The sequence below is a fragment of the Tyto alba genome, unplaced genomic scaffold (assembly GCF_018691265.1).
Source record: "Tyto alba isolate M040663 unplaced genomic scaffold, T.alba_DEE_v4.0 Super-Scaffold_14, whole genome shotgun sequence".
Classification (NCBI taxonomy): domain Eukaryota; kingdom Metazoa; phylum Chordata; class Aves; order Strigiformes; family Tytonidae; genus Tyto; species Tyto alba.
The window spans coordinates 59303765-59321480 of record NW_024881276.1 but is presented as its reverse complement, the minus strand read 5'-3'; the positions used below and the strand labels follow the sequence as shown (position 1 = coordinate 59321480).

The 17716-nt window shown below is 40.2% G+C and overlaps 1 protein-coding gene across 1 annotated transcript; it reads left to right on the top strand.

Annotated features, from left to right (window-relative positions):
- Positions 1-937: 937 nt before the first annotated feature.
- CD86 (CD86 molecule) lies at positions 938-17489 on the top strand. The gene is made up of 7 exons (XM_009969701.3): positions 938-1020; positions 2538-2615; positions 6670-6719; positions 8002-8343; positions 12255-12566; positions 14614-14748; positions 16136-17489. The coding sequence occupies exons 3-7, from the start codon at positions 6674-6676 to the stop codon at positions 16153-16155; spliced, it is 855 nt and encodes a 284-aa protein (XP_009968003.3). The 5' UTR covers positions 938-1020; positions 2538-2615; positions 6670-6673; the 3' UTR covers positions 16156-17489.
- Positions 17490-17716: the final 227 nt, after the last annotated feature.

Genomic DNA, 17716 nt, shown 5'->3' with positions numbered 1-17716 from the left:
TTTGAATGCCATGTACAAACTGATTCAGGCAAAAAAGACTGAAGTGTGAATAATGTTTGATCTACATCTGGCAAGCAAAACTGCAGTCATTAGCTGGGCTCTTATGAGGCTCACTGCATGCTCATAAGCTGACTTAAAACAAATCTTAACAGATGATAAAGTTGCAAGTTTTACTAAGCTGGCAGAATCAAAATGAGGTTACAGGAGAAATCAAATTCCATGTAAAGAAATTGGCAGTACAGGAAAATGAAGTTATTAATTTATCAACTAATTATACATACAAACAGTCAAAAACATAAATACAACTTCTTTATTCAGTCATGTATTAAAATCAGTTAGAACATAGCAAGCATGGTAGCTGTGGTACAGGTATGGCCTTAAATTTCTCTAATTTCCCATAAATGTTATGGAATCAGTCCGGATACCACCCTTCTTATATAACAGTCCATTCAACTGTATTTTTACTGTGTCATCAGATCTTAAATTAACTTGGTGACTTTCAGCAGCAGAGTATTGGAGGACAGACAGTTTCGTCTAATCTCATTGGAGAAACTTTAGTTCTTGCCAACAAATCTATTATTTCCCGTTCTATTAATGTAAGACCTATTTAAGCAAACAAAAGGGAACGGAATTTGCCAGCCATGAAAACTAAGCCTGTTTAAAAAGGGTGATTTCCTTCAGGCAAAATCCAAGCAAAGATTTTCTCGAAGACCAGGGCTACACATCAGCTCAGGGACACTGTGAGTAACACTGACACTTGTGAGAGAATTAAATGTACTTTGAAAGAAGGGGAATTTCAACTTAAAAAGAGGAAGCTTCTTTTGGACAGAGGGTGCTTGCTGTAAGAAGCACATATGTATTTGTGATAGGAAAGGGTTGATTTTCTGTTGATCTAGGCTTTCTGCACATGGTGGAGGACAGGCACTGAGGACAGAGGAAAAAATGAATGTTTCTGTTGTCAAGATCCATACTGGAGTATTTCGCTGCACCTGAGACAGGACGCCTGGAGAAAGAAAGAAGGTACTCCCTAGTATTATAATGCTTTCAATTGAGTGGGTTTGCTTTTTTATTTACCTGATAATGATTTGAGCAGCTACTGAGGCAAGCCTTTATAATGCTCCTGTAAAGAAGTAGGAGCATACATTTGTAAAAATGTAATTGCTATTAGTAAAGTGACTCCACAGCTGCTAATTGTAGCAGCTTCATACACATCCCTTATTCCCTGGAGCAAGCTGACCCATCTATATAGCAGAATGAGCCAGAGCCCATCCTCTAGTGTCATCAGCACAATTATTTCCTGAATTCCTGGAACAGCAAGTTCATAATCAGAAACTGGGCAAAAGGACCAAAGTAGATCGGCGGGGCATTTTCTGATTATTCATGTTATAAGGATGGCAGACTTAATTTCCACCAGAATATAGGAGAATCAGGTCCTTTCTTCCCAGCTACTGTAATTCTGGTGGTTGAAGGGAGGGGCTCAAAACCAAAAGGCATAAACCTCTTCCTTTAGCTTTGTAAATCAGTTAATGTGTCATCAGAAGCACTGTGAAAAAATCAGTATGTGTTCCCAGTGTGATTTCTGCACTAGAACTGGGAGCAGGAAGGCTTGGCTTATTTAACTGCACTTCTGAACATCACATCTTCATTTAATAATTGCAATTAATTTATTGCAAGAAAAAGTAGCTTCTGATCAGTGATCATCATTTGTGTCATATGCCTGCCTGGTTTTGAAAGACACTTATTGAAATAAAGAATGTAATACCTGAGGACTAAACATGTAATATATTGTATGGCTGCTAAGCCTTGTTAGGTGTGTTTGGGTATAGGTTAGGAATCAACTACAGAGTCATCCTTTTGTGGACAGTACATATCTTGCTATCAGAGGTGCTCTGCAAACTGCGATTTGAGGTTATGCCTGTACAGCATTGTGTAGCCATGCTGCCATTTCCAGGCAACGTGTTCTTTCCAGAGGTAGGAGGTTCAGAAGAGGGACAACTTGCGAGTGGGCATTTGAATTCCCTTTCCTGTACAATGACTCTTGAGGAGATTTCAGCAATCGACTGGTCTGTTAATCAGCTGACATCACTAAATTGTCACCTGTGTGGGAACAGGAGTGCACTCCTCTGTTTCATTGCAATGTCAAACAGCTTAGTGTGATCTGGCGAGAAGCGAATCCAGCAATTGCTACTTCCCAGCTGACAAGTTTTCTTGACTGACCTTGTGGCAAGTGCAAGGGCTGGGAAAGGAGGACAGACACCACCTGATGTGGTACCTGTGATTCAGAAGTGGTTCGACCACCTTGCCAATTCTGTGGCCAGGCGTAGTTGAGTGTGGAAAAATATGTTAACCTGACCTGTCCTCTAAGTGGAACTCAGAAGAAACACCACAGCTAATCCCAATAAATGTGTCATTCTGGTTGATGACGTTCTTCCCCTCCAAATTTCCCCCACAGTTTCACTTGCGTGGAATACATGTTCGCGTCCTGTGATTTGTGCCATAGGACTGTGTCATTAGGCAGCTGCTGTGCTGTCTTTCAGAGATACCTGCCCTTTGGTTGTGGATGAAGAATTCTGCTTGCAGAGGCAGTGGAATGCTCTATGATCTTTGGACCAAAGGTATTATTGAAATAATTGGTGGTGTTTAACCGTTATTAAAAGAGCAGCTTCTGGATGTTAGATCAAAGTGATCCGAGACTCACAGAGAAAGTTATATTTCTCCTGAAGATTTTAGATATAAGTATGTTACTGAAAGAGAGGGTAGTGGGAAGGGATATAAAATGTATCCAGAAAACAAAAATTAGGGACACAGAGGGTTTTTTTTAATGTAATAACAACATAATTAAACAACAAGCCCAGATTTTTGAAATGTAACTTGGAGTAAAAGATTGTTCTAAAAGAATGAGCAATATAAAAAGTTTAGCAATTGGTTAAGAGTACCACTTCCTAACTGGAGAAGCACATAGGAAACACAAGTTGCCTGCATAATGGTATGTTCTTAAAATGTGTCCCTTGTTGGATATTTATGTGGTTGTAGGCTTAGTATTTGGGTGGAGGGCATCCTAGAATTCTCTGATCTAGCCACGTTAAGGGAATTTTCTTAAGTTATGACTTCCTTTGATAAAACTTGCTCAAATCAACCTGTGTTTACAACATGAGAGAAGGCTGGTAAATGCATTTTTAGCAGAATTTCATTTAGAAGTCTCTAGAATAGCTTTCAGGTCAGCTTTGGAAAGTCTTAGTCACAGATGTCCTGTCTCCAGGATGTTCACAGCACTGCTCATGGAGCTACTCAGTGTTACACAGGGTGGAAATTTTAGAAAAATTCCCTACACTAGAAAAGTCAAAAGAGTCTGTTACTAGTTCAGTGGCCAGTTTTGTTTTGAGTTCATTGTGAAACATGGGGAGGGAGCATCTTCCCATAGAAGTTACGTACCTGATGTAAGAAAATAATTACATGTAAGAGCACGTAAGAAAGGAACATTTTGAAAGGAACTGAAGGGCAGTGAAGGAACTTAAGAGTCAGAGAGCACACATGTGACAGTGTCTTTCAAAAGATAATGACTACATCCAAAAATAAAAACAGGAAAAAAGAGAGCAAATGAAAACCCAGACAAGCATACCAGATATAAAGCTCTTGATTACTCCAAGACCTTCATGCTTCACTGTGCATATTGGGTTTTCACATGCTGGATTCACATGCTGGACTGTGAGGATCAAGAGAGAGAAAGCACAACCAAATCTCAAAGTAAGTTGCACAGGGCTTTCTGGCAATTGCCCTCCAAAGTAAGGGGAGTGAAGGTGCCTCTTTTTCCCGAACATCAATTTTAGAGTTCTTCAGGGAAGATATACCCCTGTACTCAGCCAAGTGGGAACTGCCTCATGACCTTTCTCAGACTGGTTTGGGCCAAACCAAAGCAGTTGTGAATAGGGCCAGTAAAGTGCATGTAGTCATATGGTTTCTCCTCCTTTCAGTGACTGGACTGCAGAGATAGTAAATAAAGGGTTGAATGTGACTACTGACTGCATGCTGACATCATTTCAATTAATATACTTCTCCATTTTTCATCTCTGACACCCACACATGATTTGTGTCTGTGAGGCATGGGGACATCTCCAGGAATGGCTGACAAAGCCTCAAAAGGCAAGAAAGACACACCACGCAGTACTAGCCTTATTTAGCAAGGAAAAACAGTGACCTCCTCATGGACTGACCTCACATAATTCTGGATGTCAGAGATAATGTTTAAGTCCTGGGTTATCCATTCCCACCCCATCAGTTATCACTGGCATCATGAAAAAGTGCCTGGATGCAGCCAGCATGTGAACAGAAAAACTGCACATCCCTACACAGACCCACGGTGCTCTGAAGCAGAGCAGTGCTCATGCACTGGGCCATGGCCATGAAGAGGGCATTTGGTCTGTACCAGTTGCCAGCAGTAGGCCATGCCCTGTAGCAAAGTCTGTCTTTTCCTTCTTACCTAGTCCCCTTTGACTGCTAAACAATTCTGGGACATAACCAGATCTTCAGTAGCCTGCAGATATAAAAGAGAATTGAGCACTAAATTTGTATTTAATATGTCAAAGAAATGGTGTAAGTAGCCAGCACAGAGAGTGTGTAATTCTCCTTCCTCCCCTTGGTCTTCTGGACTCTGGCTCCAAGGATTTGCACTTGCTGGCTAAAGGCATCTTGTAAAAAAAGGGGAAGAGAAGCCACTCACAGCACTGAAGTTTTAGTGGCCCAATTCATGATTCAGCAGCTCTCTATAAGGCAGCTTGCATGAGAGAAGCAGCTTGTCACACTCAGTGACCTCCCTCTGTAGGGAATGTGGGTGTATCTCCCCTGCAGACTCATGTGAGCCTTCTCCATGCAGCCATCCCCAACAGCACACCTTCTCCTGGAAGACAGCAGCCAGGAAACCATGTAGGATCTTTGAGACTTCTGTCCTCACAGCTCCAAATCCAACCCATAAAGAAAGGCAACCAGTGTTCTCTGGCATTTCAGCCTGGGTTTTATTTCTCTCTCTCACTCCTGCTTTCAGTTCTGGTTTTGGTCTTTGCTGGTGCAAGACAGTCATTGCAAAACATGCCTAGCTATAGCAGTAGACTCTCCATTTATGTTTCCAGCTACTAAATGGTTTTAGTTTCTCCTTTTACACTCCTGCACTGGATACAAAAAAAAATAGGGCTATCTTTTTTTTTCACTTGACTGCAAGCAAAAATTCTTATTCACAGGAGGGAAACATGACTGCTGAGAAGGAGTTTGTGTAGTTTTCGGTGGCATGGCACAGGCGCTTTTATTTAGGCAATCAGCTGTGTGGTTTAATTCACCGGGGCCCAGCCTAGGAGGAAAACCCCTTGATAAAAGTTCACCATGTAATAGGGTGGCTGAAGCAGAAAGAGAATGACCTCTGTCTACAACAGTGGATTCTGCACCAGCCCTCTCTCCTCTTCTGCTACGATGGGTGAGATCCTGAGAATCCTCTAAGACATTTGGGCTTCTTTCTCCCCTTTCCTAAAAAAAGGCAGGATGAATCTGGTCTGGAAAAAATATCATTCACAGTTCTGTACGTTACAGCACACACTCAAAAAACTGAGGGGAATTCTGTATTAAATAGAAGAGACTCTTGCTCCCAGAGACCTGGGGGAAAGATAAAGACCCAAACGTACCAGCTTAAAAATAAAACATGACAAAAAATGGGAACCATCAGGAAGCTATACAGCAGACAGCAATCTCACTGGTTTTAAGTAGTATGAGAGCTGAAGAGTTTTTACATCTGCTCTAGCAAAAGAGGATTCTTTGGAGCTGTTTGAAGGAGAGTGAGGGACCTTGGCAGAGTGGTGCGAAGGTTTCTCCCAAATATATGGAAGAGGCACAGAAAAAAAACAAAGGCTGTGCTAAAATGCAAATCAGCAAACACAGCCCTGTCAGATGCAGGCACCATTCTCTCACCAGTGCATGGGAATGACATTTTACTGTTTACCAGGATTATAGACCCTTATACCACATGAACTCAAGCAACCATACAAGTATTTTGCTTATGAGTCATAGGTTTTTTTCTTTTTTTCTAAACAGATACCAGTTTTTCTTAACCACAAATTATGTACTGTTTAGCCTCGACTCTTTAAACCATATATGATTTCTCTCAGTTATCTTTTACTGTCGTGAAGGATAGGTTCCTGTTACAAAACTGAAGGTCACACACATCATTGGTTCCAGTAGCTGATATCACTGCGCTCTCTCCCCCATCTCCTCCTTCTGTGTCACCCTCTCCTCCCCCTCTACTTTCAATTCCCCCACCTTCTTCCCCACAATGACAGGCTAAGCATGCTCCCCATTCCTCTTTCCTCCGCACTAGGCATTCTGGCTACTCCTCCTGTCCCTGGCACCCCAGGGGCTTTGTGTTCCTCCCATGGTATACCCCGTCTGCAGTAACCCTGTGCCATATCACCTTCTCTGTAAACCAGAGATCTGTCATGGCATGCTTCTTGTTGCTAAAGGCTGTGAAGAACACAGAAGTCCTTGTAGCAGTCTATGAGAAAAGGTGAGGTTAACTTTCCCAGTAGTCTCTCTCTTGATAAAACTTCTTGTTTTACCACTTTGGGCATACTGGAGAAAGTACCCAAGTGTTTTCAGCCTCTAACAGATTTCTTTCATTCTTCCTTCTTACAGCATCATGGAGGTCTGCATATTCTTCCTTTATGCTATGATACTTCTCCCAGGTAAAAGATGCATTTTTAATTGTAAAAACTGTTTTGATTATTTGTGTCCTGCTATGTGATACTTTCTCATCCCGTAAGAAGCTTATTCCTTAGTAGTAATTAATAATTTCTGTTGCACAATCAAGGTCACATAGCCAATGTGACATGTATTTAAATTCTGTGCAGAGACTCTATAAAATATATAGCAAGTACTTTCTCTCTTCAACTTTATATCTTTACATTACACTTATTTTATGTTGCTTTTAAATTTTCAATTTAAATCTGTCTTTAAAATGTGTGTATATCATAGAGCAGAACAGTATTAAACTGAAAACTGATAGTTTGATATGGGATAACTGGGGTTTTAGGCAGCCGGGGAGATAATTTTGCAGTCTGGTGCTCTGGAAGTGCAGTCAAAACTTTTCACCGGGAGAGAGACTGTAAATCTTCTCCTCCTTTTGAAAACAGAAGAGGTGTTTGTATCTTCTGGGACAGAAGGCTGCATTTTTCATTCCAAGAAAAGACAGTCCTCCCAGTCCATTGCCACCCATAATAATGGATACGTGCACTGATGAAAGTGAGAGAAAAATCATCCCTCGTGTAATATGGTTCATGCTTTCTTTGCATGAAGGCATAATTGTGTTTATTTACTATTTCTGTTAGCAAGATCAGCAACAGAACAGTTAAATTTGACATTTAATCTGTCATTAAACTCTAGATTAATTACAGAACAGTTAAATCTGACATTTAATTTCTCATTAAACTTTAGATTAATTCTTCAGTGAGACTGAAAGTGTTCACCTGTTTCTGGCTTTCTGGTCATATATTCCCTAGGTAACAACATTTACCACACAGTGCACACTTCACATTTTCTTCAAAACTGCAATGCTGTGTTGTTTTATTAGAAGAATGGCCTCAACTTTTTGAATAGAAACTGTGCAACTATCCCCTTCGTGGCAGAATCTCACTACACTCAGGATGCTACATACAAGAATAGTTTGGACCTTTTGCCTGCATATAAGTCCTCTAAAATAAATATGCCCACAAGATCTGTGTGGTAGCCTTCTTTGGAAAGTAAAATATAGGAAGAAAAATAAAAACCAGCTTTATGACCTGAACTCCACAAGACTAAGTGACTCAGCTTGAAGAACTATGTGTCCTGTCATACCTAGTGGGAGAATTTGTGTCTAAGTGTTGGCGGTTTTATTGCTACTGTCGTTAAGTGTTGCCTCTGTGAGTGCAAATACTTGGTGTTCTTTTTTAGCTGATGGAAATCTTAATTTCTTCTCTCTCCTTGTCTAAGGTATTGCTGCCAGTGTGCATCAGGTGAAGTCATTTCTCAATCACACTGCATACCTATCCTGCTATTTTCCAAACTCTCAGAAAACCGACATAAAGGATTTAAGAGTTTTTTGGCAAAAAGACGCTATTGAAGTGGTGCATGAAGTATACCATGGCCAAGAAAAACTTGATAACCTTAGTCCTAAATATATAAATCGCACCAAAATGGATATGGACAAATGGACCTTGCAATTGTTAAATGTGGGAATTGTGGACGAGGGACAGTATACATGTATTATACAGCACAGAGATAAAGGATCGCCAAAGGTCATACACAGATCTGAGTGCTTACTGCAGATCATTGGTAAGTAATCTCTTCTAATTGTCATCTGGTCTGGGTTTTTTGGGGGGGGTTCTCTCTCACTTTGTTCAGTCCAGAAATGCGTGGTACTGTCCTCAAGCCACTGAAGATGTACCTGCACTGGAGCAGAATTTCTGAAGATGGATAGGACCATTCTCAGTAAAAAATCATCAGCTCTGAATGAAAAGGACTCAGGTGGAAGCAGTCAGAAGAAGTAGAAAATAAGAAAATAATTTGTTCAATATTGCATCATTCCTGATTCCCACCTTGTCATACTTTACAGTGAAAACCATTATGCCTTCTTCCTCTTGCCTCCTGCAAGTTTTATGGCTTTTAGGATTCTGGAAAATACACTTCTTTATTTGCATCTAATGCACTGCATTCTATTAAAAGCAATAGTAGTTAGCATCGTTGGTGGTAAATTACAAATGAAACATAACAAGATTTCTGCAAACACCTAGCTATTTTATGATGATATAAATTGCAGGGAAAATAAAGAAAAGAGCACCTCATATGTGGAGGAGTAGGAATTTGTATGCTCAGTTAAACTAAGACTGAAAATATCTCTGAAGAAAAAATGCAGGCATTGATGAGATTCAACCTGTTTTCTTGCATGTTACCATGGGAAAAGGCAGAAAATCTTTTAACAAGGGACTGGGGTTCAGTAAGGAAGCAATCTTTTCCTAATATTTTCTAATATTTTTAGTAATTCCTAGTATATTTCCTAATGTTTTTCTATTTTAAGCTGTTCTGCTAGTAACCTTTGTCCATATGCCTGTGTTCTCTCTTCCACTATGATAGTGCTAGTCATTAATAATAGCAGTTTCTAACTTCCACTAGTGTTTTTAGGCTTCAAAGGTGCTTCAAAAGAGAACAGGCCATGTGTAACAGCGGCCAAAAATGGAGTCCCAGGACATCTGAGCCTATTTAACTTTGTGCTGCCAGCAAGCATTCCCTCAATTCACAGATAGAAAACCTAGATTGTTAATTCTGATTCTCCCAGAATATACTTGACAAGTATTTTCAGCAAAGTTTTAGAACTCAGAAACTCATAATGTGCATTTGGTATCACGGTCTCCAATTTAAGAGGTGCTTAGCATCAATTGTTCAGTTAATTCAAGCAGTTAAATCAGTTATCAGTTTAGCCAACATTTGAGCAGCATGTTATAGAAGTCTCATACTTTGGCACTAAAATTCTCCCAGACTTTTTAAGGTTTAACTTAGGAAAACTGTTTTAAACTCTGCTGCTGTGTTCCTTCCAAATGACTCTCTATTCTCAGCTCCCAAAGGAAGGAACAGTATAAAATAATACTAAAAAAAAAACCAAACCCCTAAAAATAATTAGAAGAAAAATACAAATGTACTTGTGCTTACCTACTGTTTCTTAATTACAATCTCATATCATACGTGGACTGTTTTTTGTAGTATGGCATGTCACCCTTAAAATGGACCTAAGAAAGATTGAGTGCTGTACAATAATGATAGGGCGGTAATACAAAGCTATCTAGATCACTTAGTGACCAAGTTCATTCAGAAATGCTGAAGTACCCAAGTACCTTCTAATACAGTTTACATGTGATATTTATATATATGACATTAGGAAAATATATAGATAAATACATGTGTATAATATGTATTGTGTACAGCCAGGACGATTTATATACGAAAAATGAACACAGATCATTCTCCAGAAAGAAGGGAAGGCTTCACAATGGAAAGCCTTGGCTATTAAAATGTGCAAGGCAGAGACCATGGTGACAAGCAGCTTAACTGGAAATTCTGCTGCTTTAGCATGGTTCTAGTGCTTCTTTTGGATGGATCAGAAAGAGAAGTAGGTGAGACTAGGGAAGTTATTTCAAAATATGTGCTATTTGAAGAGTTGGGAGTGCAACTGATGTCAGAATAGAGACTTAACAGTTTGTGTCCTCATTTTAAAGTGGATGTTTAAAAACTTAAAAGCGTGAAGAAAAGCTCTACTAGTTATCCGAAGGCTGGAAAAAATACAGTCCAACTGCAGACATTAAAAGATCGATCAGATTACCTTATGACGCAGAAGACTGAGAAGACTCTTGTTTTCAGAGTGTGGGAACCTGAAATACACATAAATTACTGGATATTTTTTTTTTAAAGGCTAATTAATTCAGTGAAGACATAAAAACAGTCAGTGGCTGGAAGCAAGTGAGAAGTAAGGCACATTGTCACTTTAGAAAATGGAACAAAACAGGTAGGGTGATTAAGCCATTGAGAAAAATATTAAGGGCTGGATGGATCTGCTGTCTCTTGAGGTGTTTAACTCTAAACTCATAGCCTTTTTGGAAGACATGTTATCTTTAAATTAAAAAGACTTCCTTACACATGCTTTTCTATTAACAGTCCAAAACTTATATGTACGTAGGCCACACCCTGCACGCAACCAACATCACTTTCCAGTAAACTGAGGTTCCAGAAGCCATAAAACCAGAAGTGTTTTGATCAGGGTATATTCACTGTTTCCGCTTGTTTACTGTCAATAATATTGAAACTCTTAAATCACTTGGATGATTTGGCAGGTTTCACAGCCATGGATTACATTCCTACCCTCCCTATAAAATGTCAAGGAGAGAATAAATACTCCAGACCAGAAGCTGGAGTGAGCAGTCAGCTAAGCAAGTCAGACCTTAAGAAGAAAGAGGAAGCTTGAGCTCTCCTGAGGGACAACTTAACTAAATTTTGGGGTGTGAAAAAGGTGGGGCTTTTTCCATTTTGAATTCACAGCCAGGGACTCTCATGGGGCTTTAAGTGACTAAGCTAAATCCTTCTCTCTGTGTTAGCATACAGCAAATAAAAGCAACATCGTATTTCCTCATCCTTTCATGTCAAAAATTCACTGGGGCAAGGATTAGAGCCTGGATCAAACCCACTGAGTGTGCATGCAGAAGAGTCAGGCCTTTTTAGGCTTATATTTTTTCTATATCCTTTTCCCCTTCTCTGATATTTTTTCATATTGTCTTTAATCCTATTTGCACTAAAATAATGAAGCCTTGAGTCTCTTCCTTTTTTTTTTTTTTTTTTTTTTTTGGTTGGTTGGTTGTTTTTTTTAACTTGCTGTATGCCAACATGCAGACAGTTTTATCTACATTCTCTCCTCCTTTTCCATTATAGTCTACTATTTCTACTGTGACGTTTTATCCAAACAAATCCTGGTTGAGAATATTTGGGAGATTATTTAATAGAGAATATTAGTTAAAAGCTTCCATTTATCATTAATATCTTATGTTTAAATAATTATTTCCAATCCCATTTCACTAATTATTTCTTGCCTGGGAAACTTGACTTCTATAAAGCAATAGGTATGTTTTTAATTGACTGGGATGAGCTGAGCTAGGAGAGGCCTACTCACAAGTTGAGATGAGTGAAATACTTTATATGCTGCAAAATGATTACTCATAATACTGACAGAGACCAAGGATATTTCTATCTATGACAGCACTGGATGTCCAACTTACCCCATTTGAAGTCCCTCAGATGATTTCTTTCTCTACATTTCAGTTCTAAGTTTGTGGGTTTCCCCTGACCTAATCAGGAGGTTGAGAGTAGGCAGCACCTATTTGTGGGTCATTCCCATTTTGTGTTTACACACTGATCTGCAAGCAGGCCAGGTTTGATTATTCTGAGGTGTCAGTGGATCTAAAGGAGGTGGGAGAGACAGAGGCCCATTGTCTGATCATATTTACATCCCTGAAACACCCTAAGGACAAGGAGCGGTGAGTCTACATCTACAACAAAAACATAACAAACACTTCTTGGGACTCCCATTGTTTTCCTGGGAAATTTGTTTAGACTTGCTACAGCCTGAAAATCTTAAATAATTGGCAGGGACTGTCACAAGATGTGGTATGTCTGACTCATGATGCTTTCTCTTTGGTCTATTTCAGCCAACTATAGTCAACCTGAGATAGCGTGGCTGAACACTGGGGAACTAAAGCACAACGCATACTTGAATCTTTCCTGTTCTTCCAGTGGAGGTTATCCGGAGCCCAAGAAGATGACTTGGCTAATTTCACACGAAAACACAACATACAGGCGCATTCATCACATGGATGTTTCACAGGATGCTGTAACAAAGTTGTACAGTGTTACTACCAAGCTGAATATCACAGTTCCTACAAACACTCTCACTAATATTAGCTGCTTGCTTCACCTTGGAGAGCAGCTGGGGAGCCTTGTTTCAATGCCACTAGGCATAGGTGAGTCTCCATTTGCCCACTCCAATGTTTGCACAGGTAGGAGCAGTGCGTGTTGCAGTAGAGCCGATTACAGATAGCAGCATAGTCAAGGAGGGGAATAAACCCTAAGTAGCTGTAGGAGTTGGTTACAAGGGTTGTATGTTCTCCATCCTGTTCACCAGCAGCCATGGCCAGCAAATTCCCTCTCCTTTCCACATGGGAAGTCTTATTCCAGCAAGGAGAGGAAACAGAGAAGGAAGGCTACTGCTACACAACCCATCCCCTCCCTAGATGCTGCTGCGTTAGAAACAAAGCGACCCGGATGTCTGGATTAGGTGGCAACCAGTCTCTAGAGGTGACATTTAGCTGTTAAGAGAGGTTGCCACTTCACAGAATCAGAGAACTGTTGCGGTTGGAAGAGGCATCTGGAGATCATCTAGGTCAACCACTCTGCTCAAAGCAGGGTCAAGAGGTAGCACAGAGCCTTTTCCAGTTGAGTTTTAAAAATCTCCCAGGACGGAAACTCCCCAGCCTCTCTCAGCAAACTGTTCCAGTGCTTGACCACCTTGAAAATAAAAAAGGTTTTTTCTGATGTTTAGGTGCTTGAGCTCCTATTCTTAATCATACCCTTCAGAGGGGCAGAAGGCTAAACAGAAGAGTCCCTTGGACCAGATTTGGTTCACAAACTGCCAAATGGGCTGTGCTGAGTTTAAGCATAAAGGCCATGAAACTTTGACTAGTCTTAGAAGCATTCCCAGTCGTTTTCATAACATTTGGCAGAATGAAATGTGTATTCCAAAATGACTATTTGGGATTTTTTTTTTTTCCTCTGGGATTGTGTCTTTCTTCAGATACCTCTTGGAAGAAGAAACTGGAGACCTGAGTTCCAATAAGACTTTACTGCTGGATTATCTCAGGGTTCCACATGATTGATCCTTCCTTTAAACTAGTGTTTTATTTATCTCCTGGGACAGGAAAACATCCTTTGACATATTTTGGTTCACAAGCTATGGCACAATTGTACCAACATAAAGACAATTTCCATCTGGCTTGCACATGTCTCCTTTAGACAGTGTTGAAGATGGAGAGCTGTGCATCAAGTGACAGGGAGCCAAGAGGGAATGGTAGCATTGCAGGAAAACCTACCAGGGTAGTACAGGCATGCACCTTGATACTGCAGATGTAAAAACATCTTGCCACTCACTCTGAAAAAAGCTCCACAGTGCAGTTTTCTTCATATAAATTGAGCCAGAGGGTTAAGTCACCAATGCTGGATATGGCAAATTGCCTCTGATGTCCCTATATTCTAGGATTTTTAAATAATATGTTAAAATACAATACAGAAGTCTTCAGAGGTTTGCACAGCTCTACACATTGCTCATGAGTGTTAATATGGCTATATTTGCTATATTAGCTATAGTGCTGCATCCACCTCTTCCCTTTTGCATTCTTCTCTCATCCCTGGCTTTAGGAAAGTAGCCACCTGATAAGCAGTAATGGTGGGCAAGAAACTAGGAACTCCACAGAAACAAAACCTTTGTTCAGCGGTAACTGAAGCTCTACCAGTTGCTAAGCCTAGCAACCAAAACCTCAAAAGCACAGTAACCAGAAATAGAGGGGAAACTCCTTTGCATTCCCTGCTATTTTCACATCCTTTACAGCATTTCGTTAGGGTTTGACCATCATTTCCAACAGATACCAAGTAGTAACATGTCCCAGGTTCTTCAAATTTGCACAGTAGCACAGAGTTACAGCAGCAGCCTCATAGGCTCTTTTATTAATCAAGTTTCTGATCTCTCACATTATCCAAACTTCTGAAAGAGTATTTTGCCTTACTGTTCTTGAAGTGGCTATGAAGACTTGGTAGTTTTGCTGTTTATTGGAAATGGAAATAAAGCAATGTGGACAGTGATTTATTGACACTATTAAAACACTGTAAAAGCAAAGGATACTGAGGGCCTTTCCCTAAACTTCTAATTCACATAACTTTGGGACAGGTCATTAAAGCTAACTGTCACCAAATTAAATCTTTGCTGTATCTATCTATCTCCTCTGTTTTCTTATTCAGAGATACAAGGGGAAGAAATGGAGCAAGTGAAGATAAATTTCTTTGGCCCACTTACAGCTGTGATTATACTGACCACACTTCTTCTGGGTTTTGTGATATTGAAGAAGAACAGAAATACCTCATCTAGAAACCAGAGTAAGTTATTGCTTCTGTTTCAGGTCTAGTGTCCCTCAAGTCACAGGCTTTGCTCTTTGTAATCCTCCCTCTACCAACATTCAAGCTGCTGACAGAAAGTTAGGTTTCATGTTGGACTTAAGCTAAACTTGCTTGGACAGTTTAGTTCCTGCAGCAACTTAGTCCATCCAGCAGTAAGTAAAAATATGTCTCCTGTCTTGTCCTGGGATCCGTTTCTCCCTCTTCTTTGTGCTCTGTGAGACTGCCATGGCACCAGCTTACCACTTTTTCCCAAAGTTTCATCCTTTTTTTCTGGTTTATTGGTAGATTTGGCTCCTAAAACCACTGAACTGTATAAACCATTTATAAGAAAAGTGGAGCTGGGGGAGGGATGAGATGAGGCTTCTGTCAAGTGCAAGTATCTCTGTCATCACAGAGCTGAAGGATCCAAGGCATTGTTCCACCACAGGCTGTGCAACACTGGACTGGAAGAATCATCTTGTACTAGGAACATAATTTGATATTTGCATTGCATTTCTCTATTTTGTTCCAACACAAGGTCTCAGCAGTCCAGGGTTTATTCTGCACTGAAAGGATCCTCATGTGGACATCAGACTCTATCCTTACTTGTAGCAAGAGGGTGTTGTGGTTTGAGCCTGGTCAGCAGCCAACCACCCCGCAGCCACTCACCCACCTTTCCCCCCAACACACCTGGGAATGAGGGAGGGAATTGGAGGGGTAAAGGGAGACTTGCAGGTTGAGATAGAAACAGTTTAATAATGGGAATAAAACGAGAATAATGACAGTAATAGAAAATATAAACGGGCAATGCACAACGTAATTGCTCACCACCCGCTGACCAATCCCCAGCCCGTTCCCGGCCAGCGACCCCGAAATACCAAGATTCCACAATCGCAATCCTGGAAGCGAGAGAGAGAGCGAGCGAGCCCCTTCCCCACCACCCCTCCTCTATATAGTGACCATGACGTGCCATGATATGGAATATTTCATTGGCCAGTTTGGGTCTGGTGCTCGGGCCGTGCTCCCTCCCTGCTCCCTGTGCCCTTGCACACGAGCAGCACATGGGGAGTCGGAGAGTCCTTGAAATCTCAGCAGCAGCTGAAAACATCAGTGTGCTATCAGTATTCTTCTTATACCAAACCCAAAGCTAAATCCAAAATACAGCACTATTCTAGTTCCCCAAAAGGAACATTAACTCTACTTCAGCCCAAACCAGGACAGGGGGAAATGCATTCCTCACAGTCAGTCCCATTTCCTTACACAGCCAAAGGTCCTGAGCCCCATGTCATTCTTTCTCCAAATCCTAAGATAACTGGACATTTACTATCAACTCTTTTTCAGCTCCTATTTCTCATGATTTTGTAAATCACATATTCATCTATTTTAGGTGTAAGTCTAGCAGTCTAGATGCTATCCAACTTGAAACTGAGGCCATCAGCCAGACTGCTGACTGGGAACCATCCCTGCATATAGCAAGGCCTGAGGTCCCGTGTTCTTAGATGCTCTGCGAGAACAAGAATCCTCCCCAGATAACCTACAGAACAACATTTAACAGTTCTGTCTGAGGGCTGAAATCCACCACCCAGTGTTGTCTGCTTTTATTTTTGCTCCAGAATGGTCACAAATATGATGTTCTGCCTGTCTACATGACTATCTTTCTGATGTATTTTTCACCACACACTGTGACATTGTAAAATCCTGAGAGTCAATGAAGAAAGCAGAGTTATGTGGGTTGCAGAAGGGAATGTCTCAGAAAGAGTTAGGCCACAATCTGTGAATCATAACCATCACTGGAAACATGATCAGAGGCAGGCTATTAATCATAAGTCATAAACACTTTTGGCAGAGCCGGTGTGGCTTTGTACCAGTAACCTTCTTGTAAAGCTCCACAGCAGAAAGAGGAACTTCAGGGCACTTCCCCACCTTCTGAGAAGAGTTGTGCAATTCCTATCAAGCATTTGAAACTAGAAATCATCTGAAGGAAATACTTGCTTTAAACATAATTTCTAGTTATCTTAACTTTTTTTTTACTAGCATCCAAGCTTAATATATCCAGACAGGTAGTACCTCCACACTTTGTTCCTCTGTATTCTGACCAGATGTTGTACTAGTTATTCAGGTGGATGAAGGGATAGAAAATGAAAGCATGAGGTATCACTCATATGTGTATAAATCTAAATATACAAAATTAAGCTAACCAGATAGCAAAAAAAAAATATTATATAAGTTGGTCATGTTCCCATTTAGTTGACTATGCTCTCCCTTTCTTAATTTTGCTTCAAACCTTGAAGATAGAACAATCCATACGCTACGGTATGCTCAGCTATAGGAAGTGGTTTTACCTTTCAGGAAAGATTCTCCATTTAACTCAAAATGTGCCAGTTCTCCAATCCTGAATGATATCTGCACTTTATATTCTTCAACAGCATTGACATCTTTCAGGAGAAAGAATGCAGCAGAACTGAAACAAAATGCTTCTGAGGTCTTGATTGTGCTTGTAGGTCTGACATTTTCAGCAAGATCAGGGACATTAGCATCACATTCTCAAGACAAATTTCAGCTCAGAGTTGCAGTTGGGGACATAAATTCTCTACATTTTCTGTTAAATGATGTTGTGAGTTGCTAGATTCCACCTCAATTTTTACTCAATTTGCAAGTGTGTGAGAGAATGTACATGTCTTTTTGAGCTAGCTAAACCATTTTGGAGTCAGTTTATTAAGCTATTACACTAACATTTCAAATATTTTCATTCGGATTTGTATCATTCAAATTTTATTAAAAGTTAAAGGTTTTATTTTTATGTAAAAGTTGATATTTGCTAGCAAACTTATTTAATGACTTATTAAAATATATGTCTTTTTCTGTGTTGGTGTTTTATTCTCCTGCCATTATAAGCAGTATATTGGGGAATACCCACATTTGGTATTTTCAGTGAGAAAACACTCCCAGAATTATGTCTTGAAAGCAA